Below are 21152 nucleotides of genomic sequence, written 5' to 3' on the forward strand. Positions count from 1 at the left end.
TGCAGACATGCTAGCATTTAGTGGAAAATTATGTCAATTCCTGAATATTTTCAAATAACCAGAGTCTTTAATCAAGTAGACAAATCACCCACACATGTGAATTTTTCACTTTCTTTCCAATTTAGTCTTATAGTTAAAACTCAAACCAGAGACTATGACACAGATATAAATAGAGCATCATTATATATAATTTGGAAAGGATTTCACTGGTATACATCTGTAAGCAGTTCAGGAACACTTTCAAGCTGTGTTTACATGATATCAAACATCTGGATGAAAACTGAAAAAAATAATCAATTTGGATTGGAAACAAAACAGAAGTACAAATCTCAGTGCACTGGCCCTTGGAATACTGAACGCAGAGTGAATCCCCAAACCCCATGAATGAGACAATGGTGCACAAGAAAGGCCATTGAAATGGCCCAGGGGGGAATGGGGCTTCTGTGGGAAGGCAGATTTTTAAAAGAGAACTCCATTATGCAAACAGGGGATGGGAAGGGATGAAATCAAAGACTACGAAAAACATGAAGAATACAAATCTCAAAGAACCAAACTGCGGGAACCAGGAGCTCTGAAGCTTGAAAGCTATGATTTTAGTTCAACTGAAAACCCAATAAACCCTGGCTATCAGGGAAAGGGGCATCCGGGAAACTCAGGCATCTAGCGAGCCAATGAACTATTCCTTTCAGCATCACAACCTACTTTTACTATTTCAGGCAGAAACCTTTCTAAAGTGTTGTACTTACTTCCCCAGCCTCCAAGAGAGAATACACTATCCTCAGATCACCACTAGAGCCCTCAGTGTGGCATGCTCTTGTCCCAGCGGTCCCTGCTAAATGAACCCTGGACCCCAATACTTTAGTTTTTGCCTCTGCTTTTTCAAAGGTCTTCTATTTTCTCTTTCCATCATCTCTCGGCCATTTATATTTGCCACGTGATTTAGGGTAGCTTCCTGAGACATGGACCCTGAGAGGAGGATTTGAGAGCAAGTTGTTTATTTGGGAGGTGACTCCAGGAAGCTTCAGCAGGGGGCTGGGAGAGCAACAGGAAAGGGAAGGCAGCCCAGACAGGGGCGTTACTTACAGGTGAAAGTTACCCCAGTGGGCACCTGGGCCCTCTACAGGACTGTGCAGATCTGTGCCATACAAAGGGCGGAAGCCTAGGTTTTTGTTTCCAAATTCTGTCTACCATTCTTTGACGGTTGCTCCCATTAGGTCCCCTACCCTCCTAGAAGCCTGCAGGTGCTTGCAGTGGGGAGCCAGTAGGACAGAGGGGAAGTGAGTGCCCAGGGGATGTGGGTGAGGACAGAAGCTCCTCCACTCTGGCTCTGATGCTGCCTGGAGTGGCCACTCCCCACCACTTTTGTTCTCACACCTAACAGAATTTGGGGGTAAGGAAAGAAAACTAGACAATGAGTGAGAGCCTAAGGGACTCCCCTCTAAGTAAAAGACACCTTTTCTGATAGCTCAAGGGTCTTTACTTTCTGACTTCTCCTGGTCCTTGGTTATATTCTGGAAAGGTGCTGTAAGACAACTGATGGTTTTTAAAAAAAAAATTGGCCACTCAAAAATATCCAATCAAATTCACCTTGAAGCAAAGAGCCTACAAACGGCAGGTGGTACTAGGCAAATGTTCTAGAGATAAAAACTGCCTTGTTTGTGTCACCTCAAGTAATAGGAAATGGTCAGACCTCAGAGTCAGTGTCGAAGGTGGCGCGACCATCCCAAGAAGAACACGGGAGAGCAAGCTGGGAACCGAAGGCCAGACCCAAGTACACTGATTTACACAGTCTGTGAGGCAGAGCCAAAGGAGAAACCGTGGGTCAGTGAATCCACAGGGACCCAGGGCATGCTGGATGCCAGGTCACAAACAAGACTTGTGCCCTCCTTCACCTTATGAGGGGAAAGGGACTTGGTCAGGACAGGCTCAGGCATTAGCAAGGAAGTGGGGGGTATGTTCAAGGCATGCAGGATGGCAAGCTGAAGGTCCTCAGAATTGGCAACTGAAGAGGGCTGGGACAGACAGTCCTGACTTATTTAAAGTCACACATCAAGTTCACGAACAGCCAGGACAAAACTCCAGGTGTTTTCACTCCAACACGGCAGAAATTACCCAACATTTAGTGGTCCAGAGGCAAAGCCAAGAAAATGTCGGTTCCAGAAATACCAGGGCATGCTGGTCCAAAGTTCCCATGAGGGCAATTCTGGGGAGAAGTGCCTAAGGCCAAGCCAGAGAGTCAAAACATCCCCAGCCATCACAGCAAAGCATCCCAGCTGGCAGGAAGGAGACAGGCCTTATCCTGGGGATGGGGAGGAGGGAGCGGGATGCGAAGTGCCCAAACACCAAAGACAGAGCTGCAGCAAACAGAGAGCCAGAGAAATTAAGGCAGGAGGCATGGAAAGACTGAAATGGGGTGAACGTGGAACAAACACATCATTGCTTAGACTCTGGCTAGTTCTTTGTTTTGATACATACTCAAGGCTCTCCTGTGCGTAGGGAGCAGAGCGGGATGGTAAAGACGTAAGCTCTCAGATGAAAAAGAGTGATGGCTGAGGGACCTCAAGCTCTGGCTTGGGTAGAGGGGGATTTAGGCAAGGCTAGCAAAAGTGTTGTTCAGCAATCAAGACACAGGTGGAGAGCTGGGAGGAGGGAGACTGTGGATTTGTAAAGGAAAGGGTGAAATGAAGAGACTTGTGGACGAAATAGCATTAGAACTCAATAGGACTGTGGATGCCAAAGTAAAAGTAAGACAAAAATCACAGAACTAATTTAAAGACTACAAGTCTGGGGAACTGTTGACACCTTGGGTAACAATGGAGATTTTGGGAAAATGCAATTGTTTGGAACTGAGAGTCAGTGTTGTTCTGACCCCATCTCTACTCTGTATCCGGGAAAGGAGAGCAGGGTGGGGTTAGGATCCTGGTGTCCAAGGCTGCCCTCTTTCCTCTGGGCCACCTCCTATTCCTGTTAACTCCTGCAGCAGAACCTGCACTTGTTTTCTGAGACAGAAGCCCAATATTTGATCCTTGGCCTTATCAACTTCACCAAGAGAAAAAGTGTGAGTTACAGGAATGTGAAGGGTGAACTGAGTTCCTGGATTCTTGACAAGTATGTGACTTGACAAAATCCACACTGGAAGAAAGTAACACAAAATTTGGCAGGATAAAAGAGTATAATTAAGCCAACTGGAAATACGGTGTCAATGTGTCTGTTTGGGGATAGGATTAGTTCATTTGAACAAGGTCACTGTGACTCAAATATTGTACTGTAATGATGTTATCCTGAAAGACCCTCAATAAATCTAACCATTCATGCATGTCTAGATAACACAAATTTGGAAAGATCTAAAAACCAGCTAACATTGATACTGACAGCCAAAGGAAAAAGTTGACACTTTGGAAATCCCCATGGGATGAAACGTGTTAATGGTCTGAACTAAAATAAATGTTATGTTCTTGGCTATGGGAGGATTTCTCATCTATGCTATACTGTTTGAGGTGTTCAGATGATCATACCCACAATCAAAAGGCCAGGGAAGTAACCAGGACAGGCCCAGGAGTCCTGCCAAAAGATGACATGAATTTATATTTTTCCTCAGAGAATGATCAAAGGTTTTTGGCAACCAGAAATCAGATCCAGCGCTTGAAAGATTCCTCCCTTAGAAGTGCTGATGGCTTCAACTGGGCAGATTGGCTTTGAACACAAAAGGGAGGGACCAATTAAAGGACAATGCCAAGAGAAGACTTGGTGGGAAAGAAAATGTTGGCTAGAGAGGGGAGAAGAATAGAAAGTTTGAGAATCCAGAAAAGAAGGGGAAGGGGTAAGAGGGGAGGGAACCAAAGGAAGTTGTTCATGAGATAAAGAAATTTAAAAGAGGGGTTGGTAGAGTCCTGCTTTTGAGAATTCCATGCCAAGTAGAGATGGGCTACTAAAACACGGGTAACTAGGAGCTGCAAAGAGGGGAAAGATCAGCACTGGGGAAGAGATCTGGGAACTGAAGGCAGAAGCAGATTGAAAACTGGATGTAGTGAAGGAGAGTAATTGGCCCATAAAGGAGCACGGTGGTATGATGAGTGTCCTGAACTCAGTCCAGAGACCTGGGTTCCAGTCCCACTCCTGCCTCTAACATTGGGCAAACCACTCCATCTTTCTGAACCTGTTTCTTCATATCTAAAGTGATGGGGTTAGACTAGGTGACCTCAAACATTCCCTCCCTCTTCTACAGCCCTCGATTCAACACACATTATGAAATCAGAGACTTACATAAATGGAATCTTCCAGATTGGAACATGTATTTAGCTTTCTAAGTAGAAAATGCTTTGAAAGGAGGCAGAAAAGGTTCCACTCAACACTTGGCGAGCATTATTTGTTCTGTGAAATAATTAGCAAGTAAGCATTATTGAAATAGGCTGTCACATAATTATAAGATTTTTTTTTAAAAAGGATTTAGGAGACTCAATTTTCCCTCCCATAAATCAGAAGAATGACTAATATAAACCCTGGGTGGATGTTTAATAAAGATATATGCAGGAGGAGAGAGCTAACATCAAATGAAGAGTGCTGATCTAGGAGTCAGGAGACTTGAATTCTAGTCTCAACTCTGAAAATGTATAATTTTCAAAGGAGTAACACAGAGAACTGGCTATAGAGGTGATGGAAGAGCTGAGAAGCCAGAGGACAGTAAGAGAACCTAGATATTAGTAACAGCAGGAAGCCACTGCCACCTTGGGCTGGAGGAACAAAAGGGGGGCAGTGCTGTTACTGGAACCCAGAGGCTGTGGTCATCTGATGGAAGCTGAAACTACAGTGGGTCCACCTGGTGGGAGCTGGAGCCATGGAGGAGAGACACCCACTGTCAGAGGTGCTGAGAACTGAGGGGTAGAGGATTGGAGAGAATATCCCGGCTCTCCCTTGCCCTGCCCTCCAATCTTCTGCCAGTGCCTCACATTGTCTGGATCCAGCTGGAAAACAGATTACAGGATGGCAAACACAGCCTGCAAGGGTCAGCCCCTCCTCTATTCAGAGTAGAGAACGGGAAAGGGTGGATCTGATGACAAGCAGGCCAGGACCGGCCCTAGATCCAAGTTCTATTTTCTTATAACATCTACCTATTAGTACTGCATCAGCCTAGGGTCTAGGTCTTCACACATTTGAATACACCCATCCAGTCATGTCTTGTTTTCTTTCTTTCTCAGCCTGAAACTCAAATGTCATACAGAATGTTTTTCAAGCCTTCATTGTTCTGGTTCCCTTCCTCTGGAAGCATTCTGATTTGTCTCCTTAAAATGTGGCATCAGATGTTCACAAGACCCCTGGTGTCCATAGTACCAGCTCAAATACAGAGGACTATTCCTGCCCTTCTTGTAGCAAGGCAGCTGTTATCCCACTGTTGACTCGTGGAGTTTACAGACAATCAAGACCCATGTCCCTTTTCTATGTGATTCCAAGTCTTCCCTGACCACTCCTAGAAGGGCAACTATATATCTGATAAGCACAACCAAATTCATCCTCTAAAACACTGACTTAAAGGGCAAAAAAAAAAAAAAGAGTAGACTAGACCACAGCCCAGGACAGAGCTCTGTGCCACTCAACGGGAGGCCTCCCTCCAAGTTGATTCAGAACCATGAATCAAAGCTCACCAGGTAGTGCTGTTCAACCAGTTCTAGATTAATCTACCAGCAAGGGAATTACGCAAGACTTCATCAGATTCTTTACTTAAACCATAACATACAGTATCCACGGCAGTCAGTTCCCTTCACTTTGTACCTGAAGCACAGAGGGTGTTTAACTAATACTTGCTGCCTTAAAGTTGAATAAAATTATCCTGATTTATATACCTAATGACCCTTTAAAAAGTTAACATGGTCATTTTAATGGGACATGATAATGAACCTATGTTGGTTGCTGGTGATCATCGCTTTCTTCTTTGAATGTTTATAAACATGTCTGCTCCAGATTTTTGCTAGAGAACGGCAATCTGTTATTCCTGAATTCCACTCCTTTCTTACTTTTGAAAACTGGGGCAGTATTATCCCTATCCAATCTTTGGGCACTCTCTTATCTTCCTAAAACCTGTAGGGACTCTAGTTGCTGCTTAAGACTCGTGGGTCTTGACTTTCTCTTCTCCCCAGTGGGAATAAATTGCCCCTTTCCACATCACAGAGCTAAGGATCCAGGAAGATGGGAAGACAGAGAACACAACTAACACAGTCAACCAGGGTGCCCACAGAGGAGCCGTGGGTTGTTTAACAGCAGCTCCAATACAGCCCCGAAAGTGAATGCCACAGGTGGAACAAGACACCATATGCAATCGGGAAGACTCCCAGCGAGGCTGAACCTATGATCCTGGTCCAGCTGTGTAAAAGACTTACAGACAACCCCACAGGAAGCTGGGACAAACAAATATTGGGCCAGTAGAGTTTACTTCTCTCTCCCTCTTTGTCTTCTTCCTTCCTCTTTCTCAATTTCCCTCTCCCTCCAAATCAGTGCTTTAGAGACACTATTACTGCACTTGCTGCTCAGAAAGCTGTCCTGCAGACAGCTCATGAGCACAGAAGCTAAAAACCTGGGAGAACAGCCTGATATCCAAGTTTCCAGCCTCATCGACCTTTGCCTCCCACAGGGTGCCTGCACATGGATGGGCCTGTGCAGAAGACACAATGCCCACAAAGAAAATGTAGAAGGATGTCCATTCCTCTCCTCAACCTATAGGAACTCCCTCTGGGCTCAATCAATGCTTGATAAAGGCAAAAATGAACCCAACTAACCCACCCTCTGCCAAGAAGGATCATGCTCATTAAAATTCTTGATAAACTTCAAGTTTCAGGATATATAACAATTATTTTGTTAGCTATAATTTTCTGTCCTGTTTCTTTCTCCCAAGGACAAAGGAGGCTGCTGAAGGTTCACAGACACTGATTAAAGATGTATGCAAAGATGTGGACATGAGGATGTTCACTGATGCTGTCTATTTGAGCGGAAAATTGGAAACACCCTGTATGCCCAACAACAGGATTGTTTAAATACCTTATGGAACATCCATACAGTAGAATATTGTGCAGCTATTAAAAATCATATTGTCAGAGAGTAGATGGAATGATCACTATTGTTAAAAGAAAAAAGCAAGTTACAAAAGCAGAATGCTCTACACACAAAGAGGGAAATTTTTCAAAAGACATGTTAACAGTTATTGCAACTGGTGGAATTATGAATGGATTTTCAAATTTTCTTCTTTTTTGCTTTTAAGTGTTTTCCAATTTTTCTACAGTGATGCACATTGCTTTCAAAATAAGGTGGTAGAAGGGAATAAAACTTATTTTTGCTAGCCAGAAAAAAAAAATTTTAAAAAGCTCCCTCTCCCAAGGCTGTCTTCCAACATCTTGTTCTGCCAGATGGATATAAAGCCAGCTCAGACCCGACTGTCCAGCTTCCCTAGAGTCCCATGGAGGGCACCTTGGCTCTGGGCAGAAGCTTCCCTGGTGCCAGCATTTACCTTGAGACAAATTACTAAAAATTGGGCTGTCCTGGCCAAGATCTCATTCCAAAGTACTAAGGGCCACTTCAGCCCAGAGAAGCGAGGGTTCCAGAACCCTGTGGGTTTCTGAAGCAGAACAGCAACCCTGGCTTGTGAGAGGAACCTCCCTCCCTTCTCGAGGCTGCTTGCTGAAGGTTTGCAGACAGCTCCCTTTCCATCCCACAAAAGGAGACAGGCAGATGAGTCATAGCACTGGCTTGGCTTAAAGGAGTATTACTGTGTTAGCAGAAATGGATCTATTTTATTATCTGTTTCTTGACACCTTACAAATAGGTAAGGTATGCTTTTCCCACCAGACAGGCAAGTACCCTAAAAAGAGCCACCGATTTTGTTAGCTGAAGCTAAGAAATGACCCATAAGAGTTAGAAATTTTTGTGTCTAAAGAGTAGCCAGGCTGAAAAGATGTAGTGGAAACATTGAGGAAAGTGGTTTATAACTCTCAGACTCTAGATTCAAATCTGCAAAGTGATGCCATTTTTCTAAAAATACCCAGAGGGACTACAGAAGTCCTTTCCTCTTTTCTAAGAGCTTTCTCTTTCTTTTTTTCTTTTAAAGAAATATACTAGGGTTGGTCTATAAAGGAGATTCACCACCTCAGATTTCACTGTTTTTCTGGGGGTAATGGTTGAGGGATACTATTTTAAGGACTTCCTTCTCTTATACAGATTTTTTCCACCCTGGGAGGACAGATAAGGTATGTTCCACTAATGTTCCTCATTAAATACACATGCGTGCCAGCAGTCATTTCCCTTTGTCTTGCTATCCCATGACAACAGATTGCATATCATAGGAAATTGGAATGGAGATCTTATTTAGTTTGGATCTCTCTTTTCCATTGTTTAATTCCACATTCAATATTTCATTCTGTCTGCCTCCTTTTGCAGAAATATACTCTGACTGAATATAGGGACAGATAAATGAATAGATGTAGTTTATTAAAGACTCACCTCATAGACCTTTCAGCCTCCATAGACCAGCCCACTGCCCTCCAGAATTTCATCTTAGGGCTGAAATGTACTAGGTACTCAGCAAAGATCGAATGACTGATGGATATATCTCTGTTGTAGATGTGCACTCCCAGTACGTTGTCTACTTTTGTTACGTTCCAGTAGTGTTTGTACTGAGATGCATAGATGTCTCAGTGGTATTTCTGTCTTCAACCCAGACCACCTGTCCATCAAAACAAACAAAAACAAAAAAAGCTTCCACCAAGTGCCAGGAAAGGAGGTCTAAGGGAACAGAGAAAGTTTCACATTTCCTGTTGTTGAATCTAGGCAAAGCCCTTAGAGGAAGCTGGATGCCTTTTCAATCCAACATGCTCCGTTCTCTGACGCTATCATCATTGTTTTTCCTTCAGACTGCAAAGCTATGAAGCCAAACTTTATAAATGATCCCAGCTATTTGTTTTTTGAGTTTTATCCAAATGTTGCTGTTACTTTTTTCTCTTTGCTTAAAAATGTGATTTTAAAATATTTTGTGTTTCTAAACAGGATCCATTAGATCTCACTAGTGTTCTTTCCATTTATCAAACATCAGCTGGGTGCCAGGCATTGGGTGGTAGCTTCCACACTCACTGTTTTATTCACTCCCTTACAACCACCCCAAGGAGATGCCCGCACCTGAAGAAACTGAGGGAGGTTAAGCCATTTGCCTAAGATCACATTCCTAGTGTGGGATTCTTTTGACCCCCTCCATCGAAATCCATCCAGCTTTTACCAGCCAAAGTCTATCAGTTTGGCCATCCAGAAAACATTTTCTGAGAACACAAAGGAGAGCTGCATTTGCACTCTGTGAAGCCCATACCTTCACCAAAGGAGGTAGCCTCCAGGTAGCCAAGAGGCCAAACTCACATGTAACCTTAGTGGTCAGGAGTAGGTTCTGACTCAGAGAGCCCTGATTTCAGGTCCCAGTTCACCTATTTACTGGACCTGAGACCACAGGAAAGTTTCTACTCTGAGACTCAGTTTCCACATTTCGAAATGCAGATAACAATTTAGGTTAAATTCTATGAAACTGCCAACTTTCAACCGTTTTAGACCAAAAAAAAAATTTTTTTTTTCAAATGGTTGGACTTAAATTCTTCAATGGGTCGTTGTAGAGATTAAACGAGTGCAGACAGGAAACAATAAATGGCGCTTTTTAGTAGACTTTTCTCTTCCTGATTTCATTTTGCTCAAGTCAGTAAAGTGAGTTTGTGGTCTCTCCTCACATTTTATGTGTAGAGAAGTCGGCCTGAGGTTATGTGAATGCTGGAGCTGATTATTCAGGGAGAAAATAAGACTGCGTGGATAATCAAGAATTAAACAACAAAGGATCCCTCAGGCCTTACAGTTCCGTGTGTTTTCACCCTCGTTTAGTCTCTCAATTACTAAGTAAATTCACAAAAGCTTCCCTCTTTTTTTTCTTTTAGAAAGTGGAAGGAGGGGGATATTGAGGAAGTTTAGCACTGTGTTAAAGACAAAGAAAGTTTTAAAATCTGTTCTCGCACCTCGAGTCAGGCCTCTAAGTGGCCTGGCTCCCTGACTGGCAAGTAGGGCGGTCCCGCCTTGGACGCGAGCAGAGCTCCCAGTCCCGGGAACCGGCTCCAGGGCGGCTCGCCCAGCCGGCCGCGCCCACGGCCAGGCCGGGAGCAGCAGCACCGCGGTTAGCACTACCTGCCGTGCGCTGTTTACTTCCTCGCTTGCTAGGTGCCAGGCCCTGCTCTTGGCCCCGCACACGCATTATTTTATTTACTCCTCTCACAGCATCCCGGACAAAATGGAACTCTCATTTTCTCCATTCTCCAAGTGAGGAAACAGACACAGAGAAGTTGAGTCACTTGCCCAAGGTCTCCAAACTGTGGAGTCGGACTCGAGCCTCGGCAGCCCGAAGACTCCCACTCAGAACCTCTCCTTTCCTACTTGTGTAGAGGAGCTTTTTCACCTAAGAAGCCTGCAAATTTAGCCACCCCCAAGGGTAGGGGCTCGGCCTCTCCGACTCGCACGACCTCGCCGTTCTCCCCAAGTCCAGGGTTCCGGGCGTCCGACGCGGGGCGCGGGTGGACGAGCGGCGCCGCCCGGGGGTATTTAACCCCTGTGTTGGAGCCCACAGGGCGCCGGACGTTCCCGCTCCTCCCCGCTCGCGCCTCCCCGCCCTCCTCCCCGCGCTCTCCCGGCGCGCCCCACCCTCCGCCCCGCGCTCGCCTCGCGCGCAGGCACCGGCCAGCGGGCGCGGGGAGCCAAGAGCGGAGCGCAGGCGGCGCTCGCTTCTGCGGAGCGGACCCCTGGCCCCGGCCGCGGCGCCCTGCCCGGACCGAGTGCGACGCGGCAGCCAGAGCCAGCACGCCAGCCCCGAGCGCCCCGCGGACTGGCGGGCAGCTGTGGACGCCCGGCCGGCAGCCCACAGCATGGATTCGGATTCCGGCGAGCAGAGCGAGGGCGAACCCGGGACAGCCGCAGGTACTAGGGGCCACGGCAGCCCAGCCGGGAGGGCTGGGGCGGAGAGGAGGGGAGGCCAGAGCGGGAAATCGCGAGTATTTACCGGAGCTGCCAGGCGGGAGGCCGATCCCCAGCAGCCCCATCCCTTCCAGGCCGGGACTGGGATGGCTCCGTGCCGTGAGTTGCTTTAGGGCTTTCTCCCTATGCACTTGGGCGCAGGAGGGAGAGTAGGTGCATTTGCGGGTGGCTCTCCGCGCTGCCGGGCTCCGGCGGTGAGCTCCGGTCGCTGGGCTGGGGGGGGGGGCAGGGTTCGGGAAATCCGCGTCCTGTAGTTTGTTCCAGAGAATGTTGCAACACATCTGCCTTTTGAAATAACTTTCCAAGCGCCGGCCGGGTGCTCGAACCCCGGGCTCCAGGGACGCTGCGGAACAGGTGATCCGCTCCGAGGGCGTGACAGGAGACTCTGGGAAGGAAAGGCCCCGCGAGTGGGCGGGCAGAGTCAAACCACAGCTTGTGGCTGCGGTTCCCGAGGCTACTAGACGAGCCAGTGCAGAAGCGTTGGCCCATGGCTGCGCCGCACGCGCGGAGCAGGTCCCCGCCGAGGGTCTGGGAACACAGACGCGGGGGCACGCGGGGGACGGGCTTGGCCTTTAAGAGGCCCAGCCAGCTTTTGACAATCGATACTTATCGAAGAGATGGGTGGATGCTTACTTAGATTAAAACGAACGTCCTCCCCCGCCTCTCCCTGATACTGAGCAACAGGAGGAAGCCACCCACAGCCTTGGGTCGACTTACCGCTGGGCTCTGCCCACCTCCACCGGCCGGCTCCGCCCGCCGCCCACCTACACGGGCCCGAGACTCAGTCGCCCTCCCCCGTGCGCGTGGTTCCCTGCGGCCGCGTGGCCCTGCAAGCTAGCACTGGCCAACAGACCTGTGACCTGAGAGCAGGGACCCTCCTGGAACAGACTCAAAGTCCCCGAGTAGTCTCCACTCTACCCAGTGTCAGATCAGTGTCCTGAGGATGGGGACCAAATGACAGGAGGCACCATCAGCCCAGGAGTGGATGTTGGAAAGGTAGGCTCAGGAATCAGGCAGGACAGAGCCAGAAGCTGTGCCAAGAACCCTTCATCCTCACAGCACCTAGCCAGGTGGTTATTATCTCCATTTTATAGAGGTTCAGAAAGGCTCAATGGCTTAACCACGAATCACAGCCAGGGAGTAGTAGCCAAGGGCAGAGTGACTCCCTTTCTACTGCATCATACCCCTCAGCCTTTCACAGGGCGGCTGGCTATGTTCAATACCTTCAGCCAAGTGGGAAGGGATAAGGATGGTGGTAAAGAAAGGTGGCAACGCCAGGATGCCTGTGCGTAAGGATTTCTGTGTGTGTGCAAGGGCCACCTGCTTTGTGTAGGTATGTATGGTCATAATCAATAAACATGAGCCCTTTGCAAAGTTCTATGTTTCTGTGACTATAAAGCGCCAAGATTTTGTTTTACAGGTGGCTTGTGGATCTCTTCACATCATTTAAAAGTTCCAGTGGGTATTTTGTGTATATCTAAGTATATCTCCAGAGCTCAAAAGGAGGCAGGGGGAGCAGTACATTGACACTTACTCTCTCAAAATCCCGGGAACTAACATGCTCTCCCTGCACCCATCCTCAGATCTCTTACGCGGGTTGATGGAGAGGGGGAGGAGGATAAGGAGGCTTAGATGAAGAGGAGGGGAGGAGAAGAATGGAGGAGGGAGGAAACACTCTGAAAAGTTGATACTTGGATGAAAGGGAAGAGAAAGAGTTCTTAAGGGTCCCACAGCCTGCCCAGCAAGGAGTATTCCAGTGTGTGTTCATGTCAGTTTGTGGCAGAAGACCTTGCACAACTAACCACAAACGTGACCACTGAGGTCAGATGGGTGGGTCCAATGAAGAATCGGGCAGCCAGCTCTGTGAGCTGTCACCATTTGTTTGTGCCTTTCTGTTTTCTACAGCCATTTCTTCTTCTCTGTGCTTGAATCTCACAAACTGAATATTTATTTGAATGTCGCCAGCCATTCTGCTAAATGGCATTCAGACTCACTCATTATTTTCAGTGTTAAAGTATTCTTCGTAATAGAGCTTCAAAACTAGATGCTAATTCATCACCTTGCTGTGGCTGCATCCTATCAAATGAAAACTCTTGTTGCAGCCTCAGATACAGGTTAAATTATCCATAGGGCTTGACTGTTGTCCCTGTAAGGAACATGAGATTCATCTGTGGACCTGTATCTGTGCATGCTGGATGGGTTTGTAACTGAGAAGGACAGCAGGAAGCAGGAACTCTTGGAATATTCGTGTGTGTGTGTGCGTGTGTGTGTGTGTATGTGTGTATGTATGTGTGTGTACCTACCTCATGGGGAGCTGAGATGAAGAGCTGCTTCATCTCCTCCACGCCCTCCCCTTCCTGAACCTGTGGAAAATCCCTGCCATAAGACAGACCTTATTAAGATCCAGAACCTGGACTGTTGAATCAGAAAGACCTGGGTCTCAGTCTCTACATGATGGGCAAGTTACTTAACCTCTCTAAACCTCAGTGTCCCCCTCTGTAAAATGGTACCACAAGGGAGTGTGAGGATTAGATAAAATAAAGCATGAAAGGTGTTCTTCCTGGTAATCATTCAATAAATGGTAGCCGCTATTTTTATTATCACCTGATTGGATTACTTGTTGTAAGAATATTAGTAAATAATGTACCCCCGGTGCTTTGTAAAATGTGAATCACTAGTCACGTGTAAAACAGTTAGTGTTGTTGTCATTATTATCACATTAATGTAATTGCCTAAAGAGATTTGTTTTGAATTTTCTCCTTTTCACTCTCATTCTCTCTGGCATGTGAGTGTGTGTTTGCAGATGTGTTTGTTTGCTTGTTCATTTGGGGGAGGTTATTTTTAGGTTATTTCTTCTCATCCTTATCATCTTCTAGCTCAAGACATAAAGATGGGGACATTCAATACTCCTGCTTTCACTATCCTTTTTTTCCAGCTCTAGGGAAAGCTGCACAAACTAGAGAACCCCTTAGCCAGTCCCCCTGCTAACCTGGAGACTGGCCACTTTGTGCTACTTCTAATAGAAGAGCAGGTAGTCCCTCCACACACACTGGTGCACCTTTTCCCTTCAAGGTAACAAGGCACAGGAGGTACTCACCATTCTTCTCCATTTTTGCTCATCTCCTAGCCTTCCTGGTGAAAAATTAGCAGAGGAGCGAGGAAATCTCTGAGCACCACCTACTCTTCACCGTAGCCCTTTTAAGAGACTTTGCCAAAGATCTCCCCAGTAGCTGCTTCCCACCTCTCTCATCGAGCAACAGCCTGCATAGGAGGTGAAGGGAGGGGAGGTGGATGAGATTCGTCTTTGTCAGCATTTTCTGTTTTTCAGGAAGTTCAGGATGGTGCTTCTGTGTCATCCTGCTGCCCCTAGCTCTCCTCTGCTTTTCTGTCATTTTATGGTTCTTTCTATGATTAGGAAAGAGACAGGGTTTATGGAGCACTGGATTCTTTCCAGAGACCCAACTTGGCAGTCTCTCCTTTGACAAACCCACCATCCATCCCTCGGAAACCCCAGAGCTGGGTGTATTAACTCGGCGGTGATTGAGAGTCTTTTCTAAGAAGAAACAAGCGAGTAAACATTAGCAGCGTCAGCTTTTTCCCTTGCTGGCTTGTAAGACCGAGATGGTCTACCCAGCAGAAGGTAGACAAGCCCCTTCCACCCTCAGCTAGATAGTCCAGGGCAGTCAAGCTGATGGGACATCCTCGGGCTGGGTAGCTGCTGCAGAAAAGCACTTCCACACAATGGAGTCAAGATGTGGCGGGGAAACTTCAAGATAATAAAAGAAGTGAGAAAAGAGCAGGCCCCTGACTTTGCCCTTCCTGTCCTTCCCATCCCCTAGGTCCTAAGCTTGGTCCATGTGAACAGAGTGGCACGGAGTGAGTAGGATTCAATAGGTGGCCAAGAGGTGTTCCGGAAATCAGAAACCACTTGACGCCACAGATAAACAGGGAGGCCTCTGCAGAGGAGGGCTAGGGCGTACGAGGGAAATAAAGTTACATGAGTGTAGAGAGGGCCACTTACTAGGAAGTCTTAGTAACTCGGTCCTAATGGTGCTGAAGGAGCCCCCACTGAACTGACAGTACAGCAGTGACGTGACCGGCCGAGAGCTGGGTTTCCAGAAGCCCCATCTGACAGACACGATGTGCGGGCATGGCCTAGGCTTGGAGCCTCGGCTGCCAGGGTCTGGCCACAGAATCAGAAGGGGTGGTAGCACTCTGTGAGGCAGAAGAGGAAGGATGCAAATATCATTTCAGAGATACAAACAACGGACATTGGTGACAGATTGGACACAAGCAGTGAAAGGGGAGGGTGAGTGGAAGGAGGCTGGCTTGTGAGTTGGGCTGCGGGCAGGGGAAGGCAGGAGTCGGGCTTCCCCACCGCCCAGTGCTCCTCTCTTTCCGTCAGACACTTAGCAGTGATTGCTTGCTTTTGCTTAAAGGCGCTTCCCCCCCGTACACAATAAATCATGCTGGGGCATCGGTTCCAGGGGATCATGAGGTTCTAGTTTGTTGATTCTAATTATTAGGTTAATTGTGGAGGCCGCTCAGTACCTTTGTTGACTGACAGATTGACAATTGACGGACTGGCCTATGGAGGGCAGGGACTACCTGGGGATGACGTACTACTTGGTTATTCGTCATAGTTCCAGGTCTTTTTCTTGTTTCTGGACATTTTCAGGGGCCTCTGCCTCTTCCACACAGTGGGCTATAACTACTGTGAGGGTCAGGACCTTGTCTTGTGCTTTCATGTTCCCAAGATTTTATGGACATAATAAATGAATGGGCACCTTCAGAAGCCTCCTGAGAACTCTGCACTAAAAGACCAGACAGGCAGCCAGAAACCTGTCCTATAAAGTAGAACTGCCAAAGCTTTCCTTCAGTTTTTTGTTTTGCTTTGGTGTTTTAGGATTTCTTGCACTGTCTGGGACGCTATGTTGGGAAGTATGGGGAGTGCAAGGAGAGATGAGGACCCAGTCCATTCTGTCTTCAGGGCTTGGGATCGGATGGGGAGATAGGATGCATGTGCTGATGGCCACAGCTTAAGGCGATGCAGGAAGACTCTGACCCCCCGTCCTGGGATTATACCCTGGCCATGTTTCTGTACTTATGTTCTCTCTTGACGCCAGCGACTGTGCATTGTGTGCTTTACGGTTATTCTGCACGTGTCTCGTCTCTTGTATTGGCCTTAGGTCCCTAGGGCAAGGACAGGGTCTTTTTTCACCTGTGTCACCTCTCGCCAATACCATCCGTGTCCCCTAAACACAGTGGTAGGTTGATGGCTGGCTGGCTGGCTTGCTGGATGGATGTACAGATGATGTTGTAGGTTGGTTCCCCAGAAACGAGACTCTGAGATGGAGGTTAACATGCAGGGGGTTTATTTGGGGATACTCTTGGGATAAATACCTGGGGAAGAGAAGAGAAGGGGAGGGGAGGGACACTGAACTGGGCAGAGCAAGAAGCTGAGACCAACAACAGTCTCGAGCTCTGGAGCTGGAAAGCCCTTCAGAATTGAGTTGGGATGAGGGGCCAGGCCTTTATATCCCTTGACATAACAATCAGTCATTAGATGCAGGCCATCCCTGGATCTTGGGCGCAGCTGCTCCCTTCAGCTAAGGGGCAGCTTGCAAGTGCTTGGTCCTTCATTCCTGAAGGGGAACTTGGACAGCACATCACAGCATCCACCACGGGTGGCCTCCAAAGATCGTCAGGGATGTTTTGTGAGGGATGGCAGCCCTGTCTACTGGCAGAGTTCAGGGGATAGTTGTTGAGCTATAAACTTTATCTAGACCTCATTCGGGCAATTTAGATTGCCAGATGAAATGAGCCATTCTAGACCTCATAGCTCTACACGCAACTGTTCAGTCCATGCAGCCCAATAGATACTGGCTGATCATCTGTTTTGTGTTCAGTGCGTGCAGGGTGCTATGGTAGCAAACAGGAATGGAATTAGATGTGCCCCTGCCCTCCAGAGGCTTGCAGCCATGTTAGGGAGAGAAAACACCCACCTAAAGCAATCTGCCGGACTGGGTGTTATCAGCAATAAACAGTGTAGGATTTGGAGCAGGGGACATCGTGGTTTGGGGTTCTGGTGGGAGGGCTTCATGGAGGAGGTGGGCCTTGAAGAGAGCCTTGAAGGCATGAAGGATTTAGAGGGAGGAGAGAAAGAGCCAGGGAAACAGAGACGGTGGCAAGGACTGGAGCCTATGAGAAGCCTAGCTGGGCCCAGTGGGGCCCCCTGACTCAGACGACTAAAAGGAGAAGACATACTCAACACGTAAAATTGGGTGTTGTCGTGGCTGTGGCCAAAAATCATGTAAGTTTCTGGAGATGAAGAGAGAATGCGTATGAGTATGTAAATATAAAGCTCTGTTTCCTATGTTATTTTTCTCCTGAAAAATATGGCACCTGCTTTTTTATTTGTCAGCAAAACCAAATTATAGTCACACTTTCCATTAGCGCTTATCACTAACTGGTTCATTTTCCTCCAGAGTTACCACTGGCTCCCATTTGAATTCACATGTAAATCTCTGTAAAGACACTATATACACAAATTTTGTTTTGTTTTTCAGTCACTTGGCTTCCAACTCTTTCTGTAAAATGCCTGTGTAGGTGGGTGTTTGGCCTGTATTTTGTACAAGTGTAGAAATAAAGGAGAGGGAAGAAGAATTAAAAAAAAATAGTAAGTTTCCTGTGACAACCCAATCTAAAAAAAATACAAGGAGAATAAATACCCTTTCCCCCTTACATATATTAAGACATGCCCCCCAAGTGTATATGTTTTTATAGATCAGAGAGGTTCTTTTTAGGCAACTAACTTCATGGCACAAATTCTGAAATTGCTTTAGAACAATCTTCATGTTCATATTGGGTTTCCTAAAACATCATTGCTTGGGAATAAATTTGAGCCTGTTCATGGAAAATCTAGTGTGCAGACTATAGAAGTGGAAGGCTTGGCGGCACAGAAAGTGCTAGACACACCCTAATAGAAACCAGTATTTTGTAATTCAGTTCTCCAGGAAAAAAAAAAGGAGACACTTTGGTGGTGTCCAAATACTGGTTTAAACAGTTGAAAAACCACAGAAGCAGCCACAACTTCTAGATTGTCTTCTCAAAAGTAAAATATGCTTTCTGAGAAACCATTCTAGCCCTGAAAGGAGGCATTTTGGTCGCTTTATGGAGACTCCCAGCTGATATTTTTATAGCAGAGGCATCCAGTTTCATGTGCGGGAGGAAATTCTGTAAAGGGGTGTTCTGGTGAGCACATACATCCCACATTCCTGATTTGGGGCCTGGAGGTTATGCTGGGAAGGTAAACAGATTTTCAGTGAAGAATATGGGAGGGAAATGGTGGGGGCCATCTGCAGGCAAGGCCTCTGCAGCTGCATTTTCCTACCATGTTTGAGTCTGGTTCCTTAGCTTCCTTGGAATAACATTAAGAAAGTCAGGGAGAGAAGACTGGGGTTTGGGTTACAGGGTAGAAAAAGTAGGTTTAAGAAGTTGTGGCAAATATCAAAGAAGATGAGAAACTGTGAGGATGGTCTTTGCCAACCGGAGTCCAGCCCCAAAGGGCTAGTACTGAAGGTAAAATAATAGTGATGTTTTGAATATTCACGTATTTATTTTATATTAAGCACATACAATGTATTTGAGAGTGGGTTAACTGGTTATAGTATTTAAGCCTTATACAGGCCTTCTGAGCTAGGTACTATAAATAGCCCCATTTTATAGACCAGGAAACTGAGGCACAGAGAGATTAAGTAACTTGCTCAAGGATGTGCAGCTTGTCAGTGGATATGAAGTCGGTCTAACTCCAAATATGGTGTTCTTGTACCAGGTAAACTATGTTGTTAGATTGCAGATGCCACATAACTTCACAATCCCTCCCACAGGGCCCTGTGACCACTGGGTTCCTTCATTAGGCAACTTCTGTTCGATTAGGACATCACATCTCCAGAAGGCCCTGTTTTAAGCTGCAGGCATTGCCGGCATCAGCCCAGTGGGCAATCATGGGCTCCAGAACAGGGGCTGGTGAGCGGTGGTGGTTCAGGAGGGAAGATGAGGAGAGCAGCACAAAGCAGCTGCCAGGGAGAGAAGGTTCTGGAAGGACCCTACAGCCACGTGCATGTCCAGGGTCCTGGGAACCTGGTGAGTGATGAACGTGGCAAACACTGAGAGGAGAGAAAGGTTGAAAAGCAGACTTAAGAGATGTGCCAAAGACACATCTAACAGAGTACACTAACCTGGGTCCTAAGCTATTTTTTTCCACACCAGCATTTAGAATCATTTCAGATATAGAGTCCCCAGGTCATGGTGACCAGTAGGATTCGAAGATGAGAGAAAACTCAAAGACAAGACTGTAGCCCGGTGACGAGGACTTGAGATTCTGAGTTAGAAGACCTGGGTTTGAGTTTCTGTCTCTTACTTATCGCTTTCTCGTAACATTATTTTCCAACCAAAGGAATGCAAGTTCATGGAAGTATATGTGAAAACAATACAAAGAAGAAAGTTAGATTGAGCCCTAAGAGTAGATGTGCTTTTCCAAAGGAACGAGTGTAGTGCAAAAACAATCCAGAAAAGATGCAAGAGAACTTAATTGGGGAGGGAGGGGGCCTTATAGAGAAAAAGAGTCCCCCTTCTGAAATGTTTTCTTGGGGACACTAAAAACATTGGCTACACTGCCAGGCAGCGTCAGAACTAGAATCGAAGGCCAGATTCTCTGGCTCCTCTATCATTCCCCCCAAACATATGTAATTTTTAAAGAGGATCAGAGTTATTCTGGGTGTTGGGATATCGAAGGGACGCCTGCTCTGTTCCTTCCTACGCCTTCCACGGTGTTCTTCCCGCCCCATCCCCCCTTTTCCTCTCCTGAGCTTTCTCCCTCCTGGCACAGCTGCCCACAGGTAGACACCACAGGCCCACCCTGAGCCCTTCCCTTGTGCCTGGCCCTACATGGAGCCCTCAGAAGGTCTGTACGTTTTTTAATACCCAGAGGAATTTGGTAGGTTTTACAGATGCACAGTGACAACTGCAAAGGCTAATTTGAGTTAATAAATTCCAGCTTCAGGAATAGATTTGTTCGCGTCTAGTTCTCCAATTATGTTTTTAGTGTTTGTTTAGATAGATTTTTCATTTTTGTAAGGAAAAGGGGAAACTTGTTTATCTGTGTTAGCCTCTCTTACTCTTAGGATTTAATCCAGTGATTCAATCTCAGTCAAACGAAGCAAGCAGAGCAAAGTTAATACAGAGTCAACTTTGAGAGAGCCCAGAGCAGTACCTGACGGGAATTAAACCTGAATTTTCCTGATTGTTTTTTTCCTCTTAACTTCTCTGACTGTACATAATCCTGGCTTTCCCGCATCCCTCCTCAATTTCTCCCATGCATCCCTCATTAATATCTTTTTCCTACCTGTGTCTCCTAAGGCTGAGCTCTTGGCCTTTTCTTTTCTGACAATACACCTTCCTCTGGAAAAGACCACCTATTTTTACAGCATGAAGCTGAAGATTCCCAAAGCTGTGGTCTAACCCAGTCCCCTCTCCGAAGCAAGAATCCTGCCTTTCAAAGGACCTCATCTCCTCACTGTCCAGGAGACACCCCAACTCAGCACAGCCACACCTGTTACCTTTCCATCACTTTCTCTCAGCTCTTCTGGTGGCCTCAACAGCCACCAAGTACTGAAAGTTAAACAACTGTGAAGTCATAAGAACAATGAAATATCCTACACACACGATCGCATAGCAAAACCAGGACATGGATAAAGCAGGCGTTAGTCACAGCTTACAGATAAAGAAACAGATTCACAGAGATTAGATTACCCCACATTACAAAGTAAGTGGTAATTTTCACTATTTAACGATGCCCCCACCAAAAGGGGGGCAGAAACAAAAATAAATATCCATCCGAAACAAATATTTAATTAAATGTTCAATTGAATAGTTATTGAATGATTAAATACGTAATGACATTTCCACACAAAGGAATATTTACTCAGCTGTTAAGAAAAATTAATTTGAAAAACATAATGATATAGGTGTTTACATTATAATGTATGAAGAAAACTTGATAATCTATGGTCCCAATTTTGCTATATACATGTATATTTATTTATTATAAATACATACAGACA

At 46.4% G+C, this 21152-nt stretch overlaps 2 protein-coding genes across 3 annotated transcripts in view; one reads left to right on the plus strand and one right to left on the minus strand.

Moving 5' to 3' along the window:
* AP4E1 (adaptor related protein complex 4 subunit epsilon 1) overlaps positions 1 to 21152 on the minus strand; it is a 139519-nt gene that overhangs the window by 14012 nt on the left and 104355 nt on the right. Inside the window, exon 23 of the mRNA XM_064485605.1 lies at positions 8482 to 8704. The gene's annotated coding sequence lies outside the window, so the exon portion shown is untranslated. The remainder of the gene's footprint in view (positions 1 to 8481; positions 8705 to 21152) is intronic.
* TNFAIP8L3 (TNF alpha induced protein 8 like 3) overlaps positions 10795 to 21152 on the plus strand; it is a 32614-nt gene continuing 22256 nt past the window's right edge. Inside the window, exon 1 of one of the 2 annotated variants that reach the window (XM_064485604.1) lies at positions 10795 to 10971. In XM_064485604.1, the coding sequence (XP_064341674.1) occupies positions 10920 to 10971 (52 nt within the window). In that variant the 5' untranslated portion in view covers positions 10795 to 10919. The remainder of the gene's footprint in view (positions 10972 to 21152) is intronic. The other variant, XM_031453067.2, reaches the window with a different exon arrangement.

Source organism: Camelus dromedarius, chromosome 5 (assembly GCF_036321535.1).
Source record: "Camelus dromedarius isolate mCamDro1 chromosome 5, mCamDro1.pat, whole genome shotgun sequence".
Classification (NCBI taxonomy): Eukaryota; Metazoa; Chordata; class Mammalia; order Artiodactyla; family Camelidae; genus Camelus; species Camelus dromedarius.